Raw genomic sequence first — 20,671 nt, 5'->3', positions numbered from 1 at the left:
ATTGAAAATTTCCTCTAAGTATGAAGACTGTTCACCTAATTAAAAAAACCCAACAAAACAACCAACCAAGAACAAAACTTTCCCTGTGTTGGCTTTGTGCAGAGCATGTACGGGATCTTTGAGCTCTATGCCTAACCTTGGACTCCTTAAACCTTAAAACTAGTTATGTTGGAGAGAAATGTCAGCTCCTGACCGTATGTCTGCAGAGAACAGTGCAGTGGGAATGGGGCTAAATTAGCAGCTCGGTAAAGCGCCAGTGCAACCCTACCCTCAGTCTACAGCAATGTGCTCCCCAGTGAAGTTAAGCAGCCAAGCAGAGCCCTGTGCCACATCAGATGTGCTGCTTCTAGCGACTGACTCCACTTGTTCAAGGCTAAACCAGTTACCTTGCATAGCACTGAGTAAATATATCCTAAAATGCTGTAAGACACTGTCAGTATTCATGCTTCAGAGAACAAAAGGATCCTCAGCTGGGGACCGGGGAGAGACTTTGCTCTGTTTTATACACCAAATGATCTTAGGCAAGTACCTAAAATACATCCAGAACTGGCTGCTGTTGAAAATAAAGCAACAAAACGAGACACGTCTTGTGGTGCTTGGCATCAAGCAGACTCACTTTCAATTTTTTGAATGAAACGTAAAGTGATAGCTTGGCACTTGCCCCGAGCTGGGCAGCCCTGGAAGATTTCAATGCAAGAAATAGCATCCTGAAAGCTGCCCCTGTCACCTGGATGCAGGAATCTTCCTCTCTTCCTAATCTCTCCTTCTTTTCTCTCAGCTACGCACATTAATGGCTCAGAGCCATCCTGTCATGGACCAGCAGACCCACAACTTCATTTTCAACAGACAAACTCCTACATGACAAATTCCCAACATAAACCACTACCAGTCCCAGACTACCCCATACCAGTGAATGAAACAGCTGGACACAGGCTCAAACCACCGAGCAGTTGTGTTATGGCTTCCCTGCTCACTCACCATCTGATGGGGATTTGGTCTGTGCCGTAAGCCCTCCCCAGGTGCCGCCTGGGCTCGAGGCGAGCACAAGCCAGGGACAGTCCCAGATTGCACATGGCCACCCTGCTCTAGTAGGTGCAAGAGTTTGGCTCTGCAACAGGACTGTGCCCAAGCCCTTCATCTCCAGGCCGAGAGAGCAGTCCCTGACCTCTTTTATTTACTGGTATTGTTGACATATCCAAAGTGAACAACCTTGTATCTTGTGCTGTCAAGACTTACCCATCCTGAAGGTCATCCAGGTCTTCTTGGATAAGGTCCTTTCCTATGACAAAAGAAACCCTTCTCTTTCCTCATCAAATTTGGTTAGTATGCTTCTATTTTTCACCTCAGCCTTACTAGCAAAGATCAGTCCAAGGACTGAGCTTGGGGAAACTCCATCAGTTCTGTCTCTCTGCCCATCAGTCTTCCTTTCAATACCACCCTGCCATCTTTCCTTTCAACTGTTTTCTCACCTGACTCGCAATTCTTTGACTTATTTTACAAGAAAGATTAAAGTGCACTACATTTAATCACTACCATATGATAATCCCCAACGCAATGAGCTAAGAGACCAAACTATTCATACTTCACCACAAAGTCTCTCATCGTCCTCACACCATTCATCTCGGTCCCGCCTCTTCTCACTCACAGGCAAAAATTTTCCCAACATTGTCATTTTCTTTCCCATGCTTTGTATTGAAAATCTGATCCCTCCATTTTACCAAATAAAGTCCTCTCTAAGAAGCCATTTCTGCTCCCAACCTAGAATTTAAGGACCACTTAACTGCAGGGAAGAGAAGCGTCCTGCCAAAGCGACGTGGCCAGAAAAACGAACAAGCTGTGCAGAGAAGACCCTGACCAGGAACCGGCAGAGGCTGTGTCAGAGCTGGGGAAACCCAGGCACTGCCCGTGTCCCTGTCACAGCACCTCACCGCAGCCATCTCTCCTGCTCCCCTGCCCCCCTGCCAGGGTGCTCCAGCCACAGGTCCTTTCTTGGGCACACAGCCTTCCCCAGAGGATGCCCTCCCTGAAAAATCTCTGGCTCTGGTTCTGTTTCTGGTGAATTTAGATTCATTTTTCAGAACAGTCTGAAAAAATAATCTGTCTGGAATACAAATGGGATCAAGCTAAACAGCCTTTCAAATGCTTCTGAATTTAAGTGAAAGTTATTAAATGCTCCTGAGCTCTGTTCCTTTTTTCTCCAACTCCAAATAGTTAGGACAGTTATGGAGCATTTGAGTTCTGTTTGCTTTCACAACAGTGAGTTATTTGACCTGTATTTTGCCTCTTCACTTAAAAAAATTTTTGAAAGGTGAGTAACAGAAAAGGAATCGCCTCCCACCATCCTTGACAGGGACAGTGAACAATTAGAGACGATACACCAGATAGACATCTGCTCTTGTTTCCTGCCCTTCCACTGAATCCCAATAAAAAAGCCCTTTGATAAAGTTAATTGGATGATTCTCTCATTCTGCTGGAATAAAAGAGCTCACAGAAACACAAGGGCTGACTTCATTAGACTGAAAGGTAATGAAGGACTTACTCTCCCAGACACCATGTGGTCACATTCACCACCATTAGTTCCCTTGGTTCTGCATGAGCAGTAACAATTGAGATGACAACATATTTTACGGGATCAGAGATGTCACTTCCCAAAACTAAAGTACAATGACACTTCCCCAAATTAAAATACAATGGGATGCGGCTGGCTGCTCTGGCAGGCTCCGAGCGCCCCGCATTGCTGTACGGATGGTTGGGGTTAGGTTTCCAGCAGCGAGCGGAACTGTTCAAAGGCAGAAGCAGGCTTGAGGAAAGGTGAAAGCAGGGCTGGCTCCCGGTCCATTTCCTAACACTAACTGCATTTATTTTAAAGCAGAGGATGGGAAGGAGCCATGCGCACGGCAGCGCAGCGGTTGGCACGCGTGTCCTTGCCCTGAGGCTCACTGCATCCACTGCAGGTGCCCCATGCCGAGGCTGTGGCACCATCCAGGACATGCTCCCCATCCTCCTTGCTGAGGCCAGTTCACTGCTCATAAAGAAATGGATAACTAAAAGACTGGGGAAAAAATAAATCAAAAGGAGATGTATTGTACAGTGAAGGGGGGGCTAAAAATGGCATATTTTTTGCTTCTCTTCCCTGTTCCAGGGGTTGCTCATGCAGTTGCCATGAGTCACTGGACAAAACAAAACCAATTCTGGGGCCAGAAGCAGGACAAAGCGATCCTCGAAGTCCTTCAAGATTGGAGTCACTCCTCAGATGTTTTCTGATCCTAGTTCATCAGTGCTTTCCTGCATTACTGATAGCAGCACTGCGAGTCAGTGCCAAACGCAGTCATAACAAAACCTCTACTTTTCACCCTATTCCTTTGTTCATACATCCAAAAACCAAACTAATCCATTACCCACCGTGTCACATCCAGCATCCATGTACAGCTGATTACCTACAGCTACTCTCAAAAATCTAATCAAAGCTTTGTGAAATACTTCCCAAAAATAAAGTCTGCATTATTTGCTCCTAGGCGTAACTGATCACAATTTGGCCAAACTGAAGTGGGCTGTTTGTTTGCAAAATGTGATTTAGATGATTCAGGTCATTCTGCATTGGAGAGTTTCCTGCTCAGAATTTACCACTCGCTTCCCCCACTTTTGTATGAATTACAAATTGTATAAGTAATGAGTCTGTATTTCTTTCAAGTCACTGATAAAGTATGATATAGTATAGCAACAGAATGTTTTGTCTGCCTAGAAACAAAATTTTCCACTGATGAGTCTCAATTTATTTTATCGGCCAGGTTTTTATTCATTTAATAGGCTCCATGTTTATTCAGTATCATTCCAGTTTCTTAAATCAAAATGTCTTGTGCTACTTTTTTATATACATGGCACTGACACGATGACATTTTCCAACCAAATTTATAATTCATTTAAAACCCTACATTTGATCAATAAGAACTGTTTACCATTATTTCCAATCCAAATGAGTCTATTATAATAGCATCATTAACTATCCAACATTAGATATTTCATTGTTTTGCCTAGGACTGATGTTGGACTGACAAACCTGTAAATTATCCTAATTGCAAACATTGTAAATATTAACACAGTAATTGCTTTTTTGCAGTCTTTTGGAACTTCATCTCTGCCCTAAGATTTATTCAAAATCAGAGAAAGCTGTGCCAATTCATTCAAGGATGTTTTATCGGAGTTGTCTGGATTTAATTTCAAAATGTCTAGCTTTAGCATCTTCTGCTTTAAATACACTTCAGTCATTAATAAGACAGTCACTATTATAATCTAAGATAAACATCTCATCAGCTTTTTCCCCATGTAGAGAAAAGAACTTTTAATGCAACACTTCTTTTCCAAGCTTTCTTCTATATTTTTATGACAATTCTATTACTTCCTTAAAGGAATGGATCAATATTATTATTCAAACTTCTCTTCCTCCTCCTCTTCCCTCCTCCACTTACCAATTGCTAGCTGCCTCCCCATGGACAATTTTCTTCTTGTGTCATTTTCTTCTCTCTAATCATTAGCAATCCCAGGCTGAAAGCAATGGCTATTGGTTTCCTATAATTTCCACACCTTATCCTTTAACCTACATTTTAGATGAAGGATCTATAAGCATTCAAGGTGCTAAGATCTCTGAAACAGATAGAGCCATTTGGGTGCAGAGGGGCACTCAGTCCTGACTGCTGCCCTGCCACACTGTACCAGAATTATTTTCTGAATGATGCTCCACATCATTCATGATTTTCCAGGCCCTCTTCCATTATCTTTTCCCAGACAGAGGAAATCCCCTAAATCTAACTGCTTCTCAGCTCCCAGTTATCCTTGTCTATACTGCTGTCTTTAATGACGCTCTAAGGTCTCTCTGCAAGAAGGATTCAAGCCACTGCTGGAGAGTCCTAGCTTTGAGCATGGGGCAAACAGCAATACCAGTTGTTTTAGACAAAGCTACCAGCACAAGTATTAAGGCACTTTGTCAGGCAGTAAGAAGGGCCAGAATACCTCCCACAGGCACAAGAGCTACCTTTCTCTGTCACATCATGCCAAAAACTTGCATGCAAGTCTTCAGAATATTATATTCTCCATCTTCAGCAGAGGAAGGTGAAAACTATCCCTATCCCCTTCCTGCCATCGGTCATAAAAGAAAGAAGAATACATCATTTCTAATAGTAGCCATGTTAATGAAAAGTGATTAAGGGTGAACTTCAGGAAACGTGTCACATTCTCACCACTACCAAAAAATTCCTATGTGAACCTGAACAAATAATTCTGCACTTGAGTTTCCTTGCTGTGTAATGATTGAGATTGAGAGACACGTGCGTGGTAAAGTGCTGAGAATCCATATGAAAGATGTTAATTCAGTTTCTAAAAGCCTTTCACAAAGAACCGGAGAATGAAATTAATGGCAGATTGGAAAGACAGGTTGTGAACCTTCTTTACCTTGATCTATAGCCCAGGTGACAGAAGAGTTAAGTGCAGGAAGAGAGACATCCCTGATGAATTGCCGGTCTCCAGCGTGACTGGTGAATCGAAAAGCCATGCTACTGATGAAATACTGACTTTTAATATGCAGCAGTTACACATCACTCTGTGATTTCAAACTTGAACAAAGAAAAACCATCTCACTTTAAAGTGTACAGCAATTTGGGAACTTCTGTATGTAGCACCAGCAGGGACTGGCAAATGCTTACTTGGAATTAAATAAAATACTGCAGTCTGATGCTAGCCATCATTCACTAGCAACAAAGATCCCACCCTTCACATTAAGGAAAACAATATTTAGGATGAGATGTGTGGCAATGGATTTTGCTAGTTGATCTCTTTCTTAATAGAAGTTGGGGATTGTCAGTGGTTTCTTACCACTTTGTTGCCCGTGTTGAACAGAGCTCCAAGTATGATGTTAGAAAAAACTCTGGGTCTTACACACTCAATCAAAAAGGTCAGTTAAAAAAGCAATTTCAGATGTTAAGCCCCAGTTGCATGGTTATTCCAAAGTTAATTGCACTTCCATAAGCAGAACTTGACCCAAGCCTGGGGAAAAAAAACCAGCATTTACTGAAGCTGCAAAAAGGGGCAACTCCTGAAATTTTCTTCTAGTTGTCCCCAAGACAAGCACCCATCAAAAGAGAGTCCCAAGACCAGTAAGAGGAAAAACAAGGGCCTCATAAATGGTAAAGTGGAAGTCATTAAATGATATCATGTAATACTACACATGAGAGAGATTAGCTTTGGTATATTTTTTTCTTCAGGACTGGGATTCATGCAGCTTTCTCACTTTTCTCAGGGAAAAGGAGGCGATAAATGGAAAAAATCAAGTTTTGGCTAGAAACCTCTGCCTTCTTCCAGCATGACAACCCTTTCCAAAAACATCACATTGTTCACTTTATTCAAACCCACCAAACAAGCACCTTTTGGTAACACTGCATATTTTAGCTTCCCTGGCATCTACAAGAGTTCCTCTGCGTCAGTGACTCCTACGCCAGTCTTAAAAGGTCCAATGCAGAAAAGAACAAGGCCAATGTTATAAACATATGCAGTCACTGATGGATTGCAGAATTTTTTTAAACAACTGTCCTTTCCTGCGAGGTGCAAAGGAGTAGAAACTCGTGCTGTCAACAGAGCTAAGTTATTATTGTTCTAGATGCAGATTAGCTTCACTAAGGAGATATTTATTGCTTCACCTGCCTTGAACTATAACTGCAGACTCTTTAACAAATGGCTTATAGCAGGTTTAATCTTCACAGAGGTCCATAGCCTTGTAAATATTGTCACAAGTCAAACTGGTCTGCTATGTAGCTACAGATCAGCTTTTGGGGTTATCTACTGTTCAGAGGAGTATCTCTTTTCACCAAGCCTATAACTTCGCTGGTAGGAGGCTTACATTTAGCAGACCAGCTTGTACTTCAACGCTTTGTGAAAATGATGAGGCCAGGACCTGAAGATGACAGATCCCACCCACAATTTTTATTGCTTTGAAGATTGTGTGGGCGCTGTAACTATCCCTAATGTCATCCATTGAATATGCTTGCCTGATCATTTTAAAGCAAGCAAACTCTGTGATTGTATTGGTTTAATTTAATAGCAGGCCATCAGAAAAACAAATCATAGCAACGCTTACAGAAGGATAACCTTGAGTTCATCCCACATCGAGGAAGAACTTTTCCACCTTGTTTATGGGAAGACTCTACCGCTATGGCTTCAGCAAATGAAGGCAGATCACTTTGCCAGTGCCAAGGACAGATAGATCAAGGACACTGAACAGTTAAAACCTCTGTAGCCAGAGAGCAACCATCAGGAGGCGATTCCAGGAAAACATACCGACAGCCACAGACACCTATTTGGGCACTGTATTTCTGTAGCAACACCACAAATTTAGTTAGCTAAGTATATTCCTGAGAATACAGTTATGCAATTATCTCTTCATTGAACTACAACAGCGTTACACACAAGATCTGCAGTATTTAAAGCAATACCACCAGAGGTTAGCATCGTTTACAGGTTATACTCCATAAGCACCGTCACGGTAAGGTCTGCAAAAGTCACTGTATTTGCCTTAGTGCATCACTCTCAACAGGTTAATGGTATGGCAGGAAAGTTTAAAACCCCAGGCTTTTTTAAGACTAATAAATTGTGTTTACCACCAAGGGACTCAACCACTACAGCAAAGGTGAAGCTTTGGAAATATCCTACCTTGCGAGAAGCATTTTTGTCTGTGCTCTCCACATCACCGTCCAAGAATGGCATGGCAAACGAGCTGAGATCCTGCCAGGACAGAGAAGAAAAATTGATGTCCTATATTAATGTCTTCTTCCTTCCATCAGAGCATCCCATGATTGTAACCCATGGTTTCATTTCCAAAGTGCCCACTGCTTTCCCCATAGCGACTGCTGGTAAGCCATAACACGGGCTCTGATCATTCTCCTTGGCTGTGAACTCAATGGCAGATGTAAGTAACAAGCGAATAGGGAGCCCTTAGCACCGTTTGCACTCCATCACCATGGAAAAGCACCTGCACAGCCAAAGCCAAAAGTCCTGTGCTAAAACTTTCAAGGGGAGGTACTCAAATCCCACAGAAAATTTCGCAGGAAATTACAGTTTAAATATAGCCACTTTCAGCAAATGGCCTATCTTGCCTTTAGTGGGGTGTATAATCTAAGTTTAAAGAGTATTTATGGCAATAAACAAAACCTGAATGAGAATATGTCGATGTTGTAACATATATAACAAAGAGGGAGAAACTGCGACACGGTGCTCAGGCAGGAAATCACCAATTCACTTGCACAGATTGGAGAGCCACCCAGTTCTGCATGACTAAAGACAATAAAGCCATAAGAAAAGCACACATGCTCATCTTTAACTAACAAAAACAAACTGCAATTATATTCTACCTCCTGCCGTCTGTTCTGTTTATGCTACTTCGTGTTCCAGCCACAGGGTTTTTAGAGCTCCTTTCTACATGCATAAGGAAATCATGTTAGTGTCAAGTTTAGCATCTGTTTGATCAGGAAAGTAGATAATGAGTAATTCTGTGACTAAAAGCATGGGGTTGCCTAATGCTGTGTGTTGAAGAACTGAGTCTTGGATCCCAGATCTTGATCTAAATGTCAGGAACACCTCCCCAGCGCAGAACCTACCAGATGCAAGGCATCACCCTTTCCATGTAATGATTCAGTGCTTCACTACCACCACATCTGCATCCCATTTAAAATAGTTCAAAACATAAATAAATGTTTCACGTAAACCTAATTTGAGATTAAATAGAGCTTAATTAAAAATTAGCACCGGCCGGGAAGTCTGCAAGGCTTGCTTGCCTTCAGAATTCAGAGCAGCCACAGGTCTAATCACATCACATTGTGTAATCATACTAAATCCAAAATATGCTCAAAAATGTGTATAACTCAGGCATAATCCTTACAAGAGTTTGAAAATATTCTGGTTACATAATGAACAACAAAAATAAGGAACAAAATATTGAATTACTGGAACTGAAGCACATGGGAGTAATTCATGCCAAGCTGGAAAGAAAAAAAAAAGCAGCAGCAGCCAGGCTTGGCCAAGCTGGCCCCCATCATTAGGCCACAAACCAAAGTATTCATGACAAATTAGTATGCTCCCGGCTCTATCTATGCAAATTCAATGGGAACTACCGACAAAGGCCCAAACTACAAAGTACCAACCCAACTATACAATGTCACCCTCATCACCATGCTTTGATGTCTGTGGTTCACATCACCTACGTTTGCAAATAAAAACATAAGGAAACATCGCAAAACCAAAAGAAGAGGTAAATTTGTTTGGTTTAGATTTTCACTGTTACCAAGATTTGACAGAGGCTGAACCAGGCACTGCAGGACCTTAAAGAAAAGCTTTTGCATTAATTTGCTTATTCTTACAATTAGTTAAGACTAAAATGACTTACATACTCCATATAAAAATTATTCAGCCATAAATGGCATTTATAAACACTGTCAATAGATGTATTATTATTATTATTCCTACTTCATTTGTTACTGCAAGACTTAAGTGATGAATCTCTGTGAAGAAGTTTAAGAGCCTAATGGAAAGTTACACAAAGACATATCCCCTTGTGTTTACTTTAATTTAGCCAAAGGATTTACCAACATTTTCCTCCACCCATCTTTGGTAGTGAAGAAGCTGGAATCTGATGTGCACTAAGTCATTTTCCGTGGAATAAATCAAGGAAATAACCTCTTTTGATCGCCACATATTAGCGTCCCTATATTACTTCTTGTTGTAATCCACAGGGAGAAAACCTGCTGTTTAGGAAGGATGGAGACTGGATGGAAGAAACAGGGTTTAAGGGGACGCATATCTAGTAATCAGGGTTGAAAAAGCTGTTTAGAAAATCTGGAACAGCTAGGACCGAAACCGTAACTTCTTTTTTTGAGCAGAAACCTTCAGAAACAGGAGGGGGTAGGTATGTACAACTATTTTTCTAGGAGCTAAATTTCAGTTTCCAATTACAATTCCAAGCTTAAAAACATGTATATATTAAATTCTAAAGTCTAAAAGTATCACGAAACCCAGCCGATGACTCTATTCTAATTTGCAGCTCTCAGATATCATGGAGGTATGCTAACTTCATCTCTCTTTACATGCAGAACAGGAGATCTCTACTTGTAAGCAGAAGTAACTGGAGCTATACCTCTCTGGACAGCATGAGACCTTTCTTTGTTAATACAGTACTGGAGAACATTTCAAATAGGATAATAACTGTACTTTTAGTCCTGTGATGAAGCCTGTAATTGTAGCTGCTACCTAACAATTTTTTCATCTTTCACTTCTTCACAGCATTCTATATGCGAAGGCATCCATTTACAGAAGGAAAAAATACATACATCAAATGCCAGGCTGCAAATACTGCTCTCTCAATTCCAACCTGTTGGTTAGGCAAGGAAATATTAGGTGCTTATTGTCTCTTTGCATGTATCTCTGCAGAATACAGACTAGGTATCTATTGCTTTCTTGTATTCCTCTTCATCCAGTAACACGCGACAATACAGTTGATGATACAGTAACTCTAAAAAAAACCCAAAAACCCAAAACTGCTCCAAAAGCATTGCAAAACACCACAGTACTCTTGACAGGCCAATGGTGCAGCCCTAGCCCTTATCACATATCTGACTGCTCTGAACTTATGCCAACTGATACACACTGAAGGCTCGCTCTGCTGTTAACCTGGGGTTGAAACCGTTCTTAGACAGCTTTCTTGCTCTCCAGCTCTGCTTTACTGCGCTTGGAATAAGTGCCCTGGAAAGTCACGTGGTTCTGGAGAGACATTTAAAAAACTTCTGCCAAAGGCATACGGTGACGTGTTGGTATGAGGAAGAGTCCTTCTCCTCTGAGACTGCAGAGCCCTGGCTGAAGAACGAAGGGTATCACTCCCTGTATCCGTCACTCCTGTGTTATATCCTCGGATGGACAACTCCTGTCGGGACCAGAGTCTGTGATCATCCCTGTAAAGAACAAAGGCCACCAGAGGTTGCAGCTCCTAGCGCCGCTAACTTGGAATCAAGAGCATGCAAAGTCTGTTTGGCAAACTTTTGTTTGCTTTCCTGCCGCGCTCCTGTTCCCCGGTCAGTCCTTCACATCGCTCAGCGCCGTCTGACAGCCAGACATCACTCCTGCCATCCCCAATTAGAAAAAATGACCTCTTGAGCAGTTTAGATTTACTTTACAGCCACAGAGCCCCTTCAGATTTATTTTGGTTTCAATCCACTTTTATTTACAAGAGGTTGTCATGGCAGCTCCTGCTATATTCGCTGAAGAACACGGCCCCGGGGATACCAAAGCTTTTTCCAGAGGACAGCAGAGCGGTGACACGGCAGAGCCGCGGCTCTGCGCTCCTGCTACCAGCCAGGCTCCCTCCTGGGGAGGGCGATCTCCCCCAACACCTACTCAACAGGTAATTTTCCAGGACTTTTTTTATTGATAGCACAGGAGGGTAACAGATTTAAAAAAGCAACTAAATTGACTTTATTGTTCTTAACAGGCTTGTCTGCTGCTTTGCTTTTTGCAGGGTATAAGTCAGGACAATTCTGTCTGCAAGCGCACTTACCTTCTCTACGACTTCCTTCCCTACTTCCTCTGGGGGGAAAACAGGTATCTGGAAGGTTACAGATTCTTCACACTAATTTCTCCTCCAAACATGAGATTAACTCTACGATGATTCATGTCTCGGTTACCCCTACATCTAGAGGGTGATCCTTCCTAACTCCAGCTCTTTTTCCTTTGACAGCCCTTATATCAGAACACTTGGGGATTATGTGAAAGGAAGGAAGAATAAAATTTTTGTTCTTTGATATCCTGGGAAAACAAAGAACCTTTTCTCAGAACTGTTTTGCAGAATAGGAAGGAAAACCACATTTTAGGATACAGAAAGCAAATATATTGACTGGCATAGCATAGCCAAATAGCAACAGGAGCAAGATCTGGTTAGCCAAGCCATTTTTCACCTTTTCCAGCCAGTTTCACTGTTCCCTTCCTTACTGGGGAGGATTCCTGCCAAAAAGGCTTGCCCAGACACGCTGGTCTGGAAGCTGCTGCAGTTGGAGACCTTGGTGTCAGAAGAAGGCTTCCAGCAATTCTGTTGCAGAGGCTGCAAGCTTAAATAACAGACCACCAAAGCCTTGAATCCAGTAAACAACACAGAATAAAGAGGATTCTTTTTTTATTATTGTTTTGTTTCAAGGCTACTTTGGCAGCCAGGCTGATAAAGCTTCTCTGCAATGGCTGAAGCCAAGGAGCCAGCAAGACACTCTGGGGCATGCTGTGATTGACAGGTCAGAGACCAATTTCCAAGGTATTTTGGGTGGAAGTAGGAACTTTTGTCCTGGTTTCAGCTGGGATAGCGTTGATTTTTCTTCCTCGTAGCTGGTATAGTGCTGTGTTTTGGATTTAGTATGAGAATAACGTTGACAACACACTGATGTTTTAGTTGTTGCTAAGTAGGGCTTACACTAGGCAAGGACTTTTCAGCTTCCCATGCTCGGCCTGGTGCACAAGAAGCTGGGAGCGGGCACAGACAGGACAGCTGGCCCAGACTGGCCAAACGGCTATTCCATACCGTATGGCATCATGCCCAGTATAGAAACTGTGGAGAGTTGGCTGGGGGGCAGCGATCGCTGCTCGGGGACGGGCTGGGCATCAGTCAGCGGGTGGCGAGCCAATTGTACAGCTATCACTTGCTTTGTATATTATTATTATATTATATTATTATTATTATTATTATCATTATTATTATTATTATTACTACTGTTACTACTATTCTATTTCATTTTACTTCATTTATTAAACTGTTCATATCTCAACCCACGAGTTTCTGACTTTCATCCTTCCAATTCTCTCCCCCATCCCACTGGGGTGGGGGGAGTGAGCGAGTGGCTGGGTGGTGCTTAGTTGCTGGCTGGGGTTAAACCACGGCAACTTTTTATGGCCCCGCTCAACAGTGGTCCAAAATTTCCGGGCTGGGTATCAAAAGAATATTTCACAACCAGCTCCCTGCTGCCATTGTTTGCAGTTGTCCCTTCAAACGCAAGACATGGTCATGAACAACATGGTTGGGTGAAGTCCTGTGCCTGTGGTGATGGGTCCATGAACGTGGTCAGCTCTTTGGCAATATTTCAGAGGTGACTTGGGTCAGAATGGCTTCATGGCAGCTCCATGGCCTATCTTTGCTGAAAGGCTTGGCTCCTCAGCTGTAAGCAACTTCAGAGCCCTGGCGTAGGTAGCATCACGCAGTCCTGACTACTGATGGTGTCATCTATGAGACATTATTTTTCTGCTTCACTAAGTTCTATATATGTGCTAGGATTGCACCAAATTTAAGGATGTGAAATGCCTGACAGACTACAGTCTCTTTTTACAACATAACTCAAGCAGGAGGTGACACTTCACTAAGACAGCTTTTCAATATGGGGAGACAGCTCCTTTAATAAAATAAACAAAGAAAACAAGATACAGAGCAATTAAGCTGAGTGCTGACAAGAGCCCTGGTCTCACAAAAAATTGCTAAAAGCTGCACTCCTCAGCATCACACCTTAACAGGGCTCTCGGGGTCTCCTCCCCTGCTAATGTCACTGAGCTATGAGCACTTCAACTATCCTACCAAGGACAAAGAAAGTCAGGATTTTTATTAACATTAGCTGTGAACGGTTTCTTTCAGCTCAGTCTGCACACCAGCAGATTTTTTTTAGATCAACCTTGGATTTGTACCTATTACAAGCCTATGTAAAACTCTGAATAGCAAATACGCTGCATATGCTAATAGCCTGTGAATGGAACCCAAAGTCTGAACTCTGTGGAATAGAGGGCAGAGCTTGGTAGCTCTGATGGAATAGAAAAAATTTCTTTTTTTGAGAACAATCCTATCTGGAAGCCTTTGGGGATTTATATCAAATCACTCAATTATTGCACAAGGAAAGATTCAAAACTGACTTACACAGGAATTTCTGTCCTTTTGTTTTTGTTGTTTTGATATACGAGTCATAGTATAGTATAATAAGACTTGCTACATTGCTTTATTCCTTTAGGAGTAGGTTGCTCATTGCTTTGCTTTTCTCCCTCCCCCATGGCATCTAGACTGCAGCATGTGTTTTGGAGACAGATATATAAGTCGTACTGTGAGAGACTGAGGATGCTGGTGACTAAGTCTCGGTATGACTCAATGGGAGTGGGCAGTAACAGATGTACAAAGCTGGTTAGATTTGTGCAAGCCAGCTTTGTACTTCACAAGGCTATTCCAATTTATTTGTTTGCTATTACTTTTAGGGCTATTTGTATTTAAAAAGAACAATTGAGTGGGTCTGGAGAGTTTGAGATGGTAGAAATGAGATATAGAGACTTTACTTTGTCTGCAGCATGAAGATGCCAGAGGCAGCATGGTCCAGAAGTCACCCGGGTGACTGTGCAGGACCAGATGCACGCACTTCGATGTCAAGGTGGATACAGCATCAAGTTTGAAATAACAGAGGCTAAATCACCCTAAACAGAGTGCCTGGAAGAAATGGGAAATATTCAGTGTCAAGACGCATAAACTAAAAAGTTAGGGGCTTACGGCTGGCTGAAATCTAACCCAGATCTCAGTATGTGAAAATCCCCATCCATCTCGTGATTATTCAATGTCCTATATCCAAAAAACTGCACATGAAAACTTTGCATAAGAAAACCATCCTACATATAATTTAAAGGCATTTCTTTCAGCTGCAACAACAAACAGGCAAAGTACTAAAGAGCTACTGAAGGCACTTCTCCCCCGTTCTCACCCGTGGGCCGCTTGGCTTGGATTGCCACCACTTGGTCTGACAGAGCTGCTAAAACTGAGAATTTCTAGGGGAAGGGAATAAAGAGCACCATAAAACCAGTAAGTCCTTGATATTTCCCTGAAAACAGCTGTCGTCCAAGCTATTCTTCCTGAGTTATCCTGATCATGGGATACTGTCAGCCTCCAGCACATCCTTCTTCATTTCTAAACCTCTTGACTGATCCTGACAGATATTAATCTCCAGCAGTCTACGGCAAATTCACCTTTTTTCTTCCGAGGCTGTACACAAGGTTCATCAACAAAAACTGCCAAGAGACTGCGGACTGAGAACAAAACAAAACCCAGTCTCAGACTTAAATCACTAGAACACATTCCTACGCTGTTCACGGAAAAAATGAAATTTTCTTTCAAGCCTCGTGCTCTCCTGCCAGAAAACACCACCGTATCTTCTTGGTGATTCAGCCTTTGCAGATGAGCTGAGCACAGATAGCCTGGGGTGGGATGCAGTCAGTTCTGCCTCGAGCCCCATAATCTTTATAATGTCCAGAGAGCTCAGGGCTGTATGGAAATGATGTGATGAAGGGTACTGCTCTCCACCTCATCAGTAAATCCCAGACCATCATTAGGGGTTCTCTGACAAAGCCTGAATACGATCCCCATGCACACGACAGCCTGGTTTGTCAGCTCCTTCACACCATGAACCACGCAGCGTGGTGACTGGCAGCATGTTTATTACAACAGCAGATGGACAACTTAGCAAACGTGTAAATAACAAAATGTCATTTTTAAAAAAAAAAGAGAGAGAGAGAGAAAGTGAGAGAACAGCAGAGAAAGCAAGTGAGGGAAGAAAATGAAATTCTCAATATTCCCTGTGACACCACGATCCACACACAAACTCATTATTAAGTGCTATTCCTGGGTGCTCAGCTGAAGACAGCCTTTCTCTGGTGACACATTTCCTCCAAGAAGCACCCAAAGTTGAGAGTCACAAGGTGAAAGCAGAAGATAACATACATCAGACCTGGAAAATGTGATCAGATGAGTGACGGGGGCATTAAGAAACAACACAGAGACCTGACTATAGGGAAGGACTGCAGGAGACTGGAAATGTTACCCTTCAGATGGCACACACTCAGTGCCAACAGGATTGCTCTCCAGTACTTATATGGTTGTCCTACACAAATGAGACACAGGATCCCAATGTATTTGCAGCGAAAAGCACACATTTGCTATAAAACATAACTTCAGCCCCGGTGAAATAGCAGAACCGGAGGAAACATAAGATGATTTTGCCATAATGCAATGAAAACGCTTGAGACACTGCAGCACGGGGGCAATCTGAAGGGGATTCAAAGCAAGGGTCATCGTGAGGCTTTCTAAATCATCTCTACACTTCAGCTACTTTAAAAGTCACCGTGTTTTGCATTGTTTACGTTTTTCCCCGCTCTCTATAGGCCAAATCTCTTCGAAAACCATGTCCTCAGGGACGAGTAAAACGAAACAAAATCAGAACTGAAAACCTCCAGCTGATGGCCTTATCTGAGAAGGACTTGCATATATATGACTAAAAAAGGTGACATTCACACCAGGCAGAAAATCTCTGCCATAAATACTTGAACTGCAAGTGTTTTTTCCAGTTCACTGCATTTAGGAAGACAGCTGCCTGTTGCCTCCTCTTTACATTCTTGTCAGTTAATAACCATGAATAGTCTTAACAATTAGAAGAAAGCTTATAGCTGGAAAGCCAGGCAGGCGAGTGATCTGCTCTGATCAAGTAGTCCCTCAACTGAAAAAGAAAGGAAAAAAAAAAGGTAGAAGCAAAGAGGAAATTAGGCAAGGAAAGGAAGAGCAGGATGGCTCTGTGCTTGGTGTGCTGAAGACCTGGATGGGAAGTCAAAGGGGACAACACATGGAGCCCATGACGAGGGAAAATTCCCCTCTTGATGCTTTCCTGCCGCATTTTCCTACGTCGCTCTGCAGCTGCAGGGAACAATTTCGTGTCTACAAAGTTTACAGTCACTTTGCTATAGCTTTTCTTACAATTTTAGCACCGCATGTAAAAAGAGACCAATATATACAATATGCTTTATTTCATAGGCTAAACTATTTTTTTCTTTTCCCAAAAGAATGGATGTCTTCGTTCTTCACCCTCTGAACTCCTTATTTAAAGGTGCATTTTGCTGAAGCTGGCAACATAAAAAGCCCTCAAGGACAGAAGAAAGCTCAAGTTCTCAGAGACAATCTAGAAAACATTACCACATTCATAGTATAGTAGTCTGCCCTAAATCCAGCTTGTGTGGCCTTCAGGTCCCACCCTTGGCTTTGAGCTGAGAGATGCTGAGATTTGGTACCATTATTATTTTTTCCAGTTAGCGGTGCCATGCAATACTAATAAATTACATTACATCTTTCATCCTGTGGGAACTCAAACTGCTTTACAAACTGCACATCCAGTCCAGAATAGCTTCACGGATGGACATAAGTGATGAGACTTGCATTGCCTGCTCTGGCTCTCTGCTTTACCTCTGGGAAGGCATCAAGGACGGGATATCTGTCACCTAACTTCAGCCATCCAAACACTAGTCATCTACCCCACACTTTTTGTCCAGCCTAGAGATCAGGGAAAAGCCAGCATCTCCAATGGGCAATGCGCTCCTGTTCCCCTCGTACAGGAGAGGCTAGACAACTTGCTTAAACTTTGCATGATCCAACATAGGATAAATGAACTCTGCCTCTTACCTCTCCCTCTTTACTGCCTGTAAAGTGCCAATAAAATCACTTATTTTCCTTCTTTTCCCCTCTATTTAGAAAGCAATCTGTCCAGACAAGGGGTTGTGTCTTACTACGAGGATGTCTACACAGCAATCGCAAGCGCGGTTTACACCAGCTCACTTTCACCCAGCTCTGCACAGCACCGATAGAAGTGTAGCCATGACAACACGCGGGTTGGTGTAGGCTGCAAGATCCCCGCAGGAGGCTGAGTAAATACTCCAGCAATTCGGCTCACTTCGAGCTCCTCGCTCCCACCGTTGTACGGCTGTCAGGACTCAGCCGGGCTAATTTAAGCCCAGCTTCAATCACGTCTTTGCTTGCAGTCTAGACACACTATAAGCACCCATACAAAGGGTAGCACAATGAGGTCCTAATCTCTGTTGGCATTTCTAAGTGTTACTAAAATGTACATTTTCTTACACGGCTTTGGCTGCTGTGTAGAAAATACGGTTAACTCTTAGACGGGGTGAGTGCCCATCGGAGTGAAAACGAAGGAGCCACTGTGTCCAATTGAAACAAGTAGAATTTAAATTTTCAGAAAACAGGCCAGCTATACAACTGCTGAGAAAAGCATGTTAAGAGCATTAGCATGACCTAAGGGAAAAGTCCAAGGGATAGTATATCTTGCACTTCCAGGCCTGCTCACACCAAGCCCTGGCCACTTGCTAAGGATCTCTCAAGGGATGTGTTTCAAAAAGCATCACAGCTCTGCTCAGAAAAAGGTGTCAGAAAACAACCAATGACCACCTCTGGAAGAAAGATGGATAAAATATTTACCCGTCTGGAAAACCTTGTGAACAATGAGACAAATGGAAGAACACAACAAAGGGATTACTCACTCTCACTTGAAATAGCCATCATTGAAAATAAGTTTTCGCAGTGGGTCCGGTTTGGAAACAATCCTCATATGGAAAGGGAAGGACAGATATAACACCCCCTGTGTGTTTTTCTAATTGCTGTACACACAACGCTAACATTTTAAGTCAGATATTTCCCCAAATAAACTGCACGCTTCTTTCAAGGGCTATGCCTTTCATTGGTATCTACTATTTTTTTTCAGAAATTGTTCCTAGTTTAGATCCAGTGCAGGCAAAAAAACCTTACAAATGGGCCATATTCACTTCTGGCTCCTTTAGTAAGCATCTTCTGATTTTAACCATTTTATTCTTCATGTGCCCATTTAAGCACCACGATTACAGTGGACGTACTGAACACGCTGTGGAGAAAAGACAAGCAAACACACATTCAGGTAAATCCAATTGAAAACTTAAACTCGATATCTACATATATATGTTGCCAAGTCATTTCTGCCCTATGCAATGGTTTTGAAACCCAGCAGACACTGGTGAGCTGAAACAGGCAAATCTGCATTCGATTTGGCTGTCAGTTTGTGCATCAAAATGTGTCAAGAAGCATTTGATCCTGCTCGGAGAGTGTGGGAAACATTTCCAAGTTAGCAGGACACCCTGGACACGGTGACAGATGGGCAGAGTACGAGCCTGGCGCGGGAGAGGCCATTTGATAACTGGCTGTTGCTCCACGCCATGTGGCAGACAGTCAAACCCGTTTGTCACAAAAAAATAAAACTCACACTGGAATTACCAAACCAAGGCGCAAGGAGAGCCTCTGCCTGCGGTTCACCCCGGTGCAGACACCCGCCCTGCCAAGAAGCGTCACCAAAAACCTCCCACAAAACAAACAAGCACCCAAGCAGGAAACAAAACTAAGCAAAAGACAACCAAACCATTTTTTTTTTTTTTCTCAAGGTGAATTAAATCTACAAGCAGGAAATCTCGATTCAGAATAGCATTTTTAATTGTTGCTTTGCTTTCTGTTTTCACAAAAAAATACTGATTTTTCCTCACTACCAAAGATTAAGTTAATGCAAGTAATATGGCCCTAAAAATATATTGGTTATTTTTTTCTCGTCAAGAATGTTAATTTCTACCTATATGTATTAAGTAGCTGTACAACTATTAGTATGCATTTAAATCCAAGTTTTATTCACATTTATTTTGAGGTCTATTAGCAATGGACATTGGTCTTAGAACTGCAATCAGGCACTAGAAGTCGTTAAATACCTATTAGAAAAGTGTCTCTTACATCAGAGCGAGAAGATACGTTTATCAAAACATTTATCAGTTCTAAAAGCAAAAGCAGTAGCACCTACAGTGAGAAACAGAAACAGTCTGTCACTGGTGACTATGTCCCCCCAGATGTAGACATGCCAGAGCCCATCTCACAGGGCATAATTTTTTTTTTAACACGCATATAAAACATGCTTTCATAAAGGAGAATATATATGCTAAATGTATATCATCATATACTGCGTGTACACAGACATGACAACAAGCTCTCATAAATTTAAAAGAAATGGCAGTTGAAAAACTAAGATGATTAAATATTTCTTGGCCCCACATCAGCTCGTCACTGGACCTACTTGCGTGGCCAAACTTGCTGAAATGACATTTTCTCTTCTTGATAGAAAACCAGTGGCTGTTTGCTGCCTGAAGCAAACTCTGGCTACAGGTGATTTCCACCAACTCTGTGGTTTGCCTTTAAAGGTTTGCAACACTATTGCTTTTAATTCTCCTAATTTCTTCTTGATGAGTGTCAGAAATCCTAGCACAGATTGATGGGGTGGGTTTTGGGGGGGTGGTTTTTTTGTGTTTATTTCAAACTGTGGCATTTTTCAAAATAAATATATTTTTATCCCATTCCCAGTACCAAAAATGGACTAAATTGAAGTGCAACAGATTCCTCTTCTGCCGGGTTCCCCACTGCCTCCCTTTGGATCAGGGGTTGGCCCCATGTCAACAGGATCTGTTTCATCCTCCTGCCCGTCGTTCCCTCTTCCGACAGAAGCTCCTGCCCCCCAGACTCCCAATTTCAGCAACTTCAGGCTTCTCTCACCTCCCAGGGCTGCTCGAAGTCAGTGCAGCTTCTCCTTTCCAGCCTCTCCTAGATCACGACTCTTCAGCCCACAGAGGGGATAGAGCTGAGGGTGAAATCTCTTCCCCAAAGGCAGACAGGCTAATCTCTCCTGTGGCCTATAACGGTGACCAACAAGCAAAACACACAAGATGCTGGCAAAATACCCTGCATCTTGTA

The 20,671-nt window shown here is 42.5% G+C and overlaps 1 protein-coding gene across 5 annotated transcripts in view; it reads right to left on the bottom strand.

The window, feature by feature from the left end:
• The window catches only part of PRKAG2 (protein kinase AMP-activated non-catalytic subunit gamma 2), a 228,908-nt gene that overhangs the window by 150,434 nt on the left and 57,803 nt on the right, over positions 1-20,671 (bottom strand). For 4 of the 5 annotated variants that reach the window (XM_087730584.1, XM_087730609.1, XM_087730592.1 and 1 more), the window contains exon 2: positions 7,696-7,767. In XM_087730584.1, the coding sequence (XP_087586710.1) occupies positions 7,696-7,767 (72 nt within the window). Of the gene's footprint in view, positions 1-7,695; positions 7,768-20,473; positions 20,611-20,671 lie in introns of all 5 variants that reach the window. The other variant, XM_087730602.1, reaches the window with a different exon arrangement.

This window comes from Nipponia nippon, unplaced genomic scaffold, assembly GCF_047370975.1.
Source record: "Nipponia nippon isolate SJK-2023a ecotype South Korea unplaced genomic scaffold, ASM4737097v1 scaffold_1, whole genome shotgun sequence".
In the NCBI taxonomy this organism is placed as follows: Eukaryota; Metazoa; Chordata; class Aves; order Pelecaniformes; family Threskiornithidae; genus Nipponia; species Nipponia nippon.
This window is presented reverse-complemented; position numbering and strand designations above follow the sequence as displayed.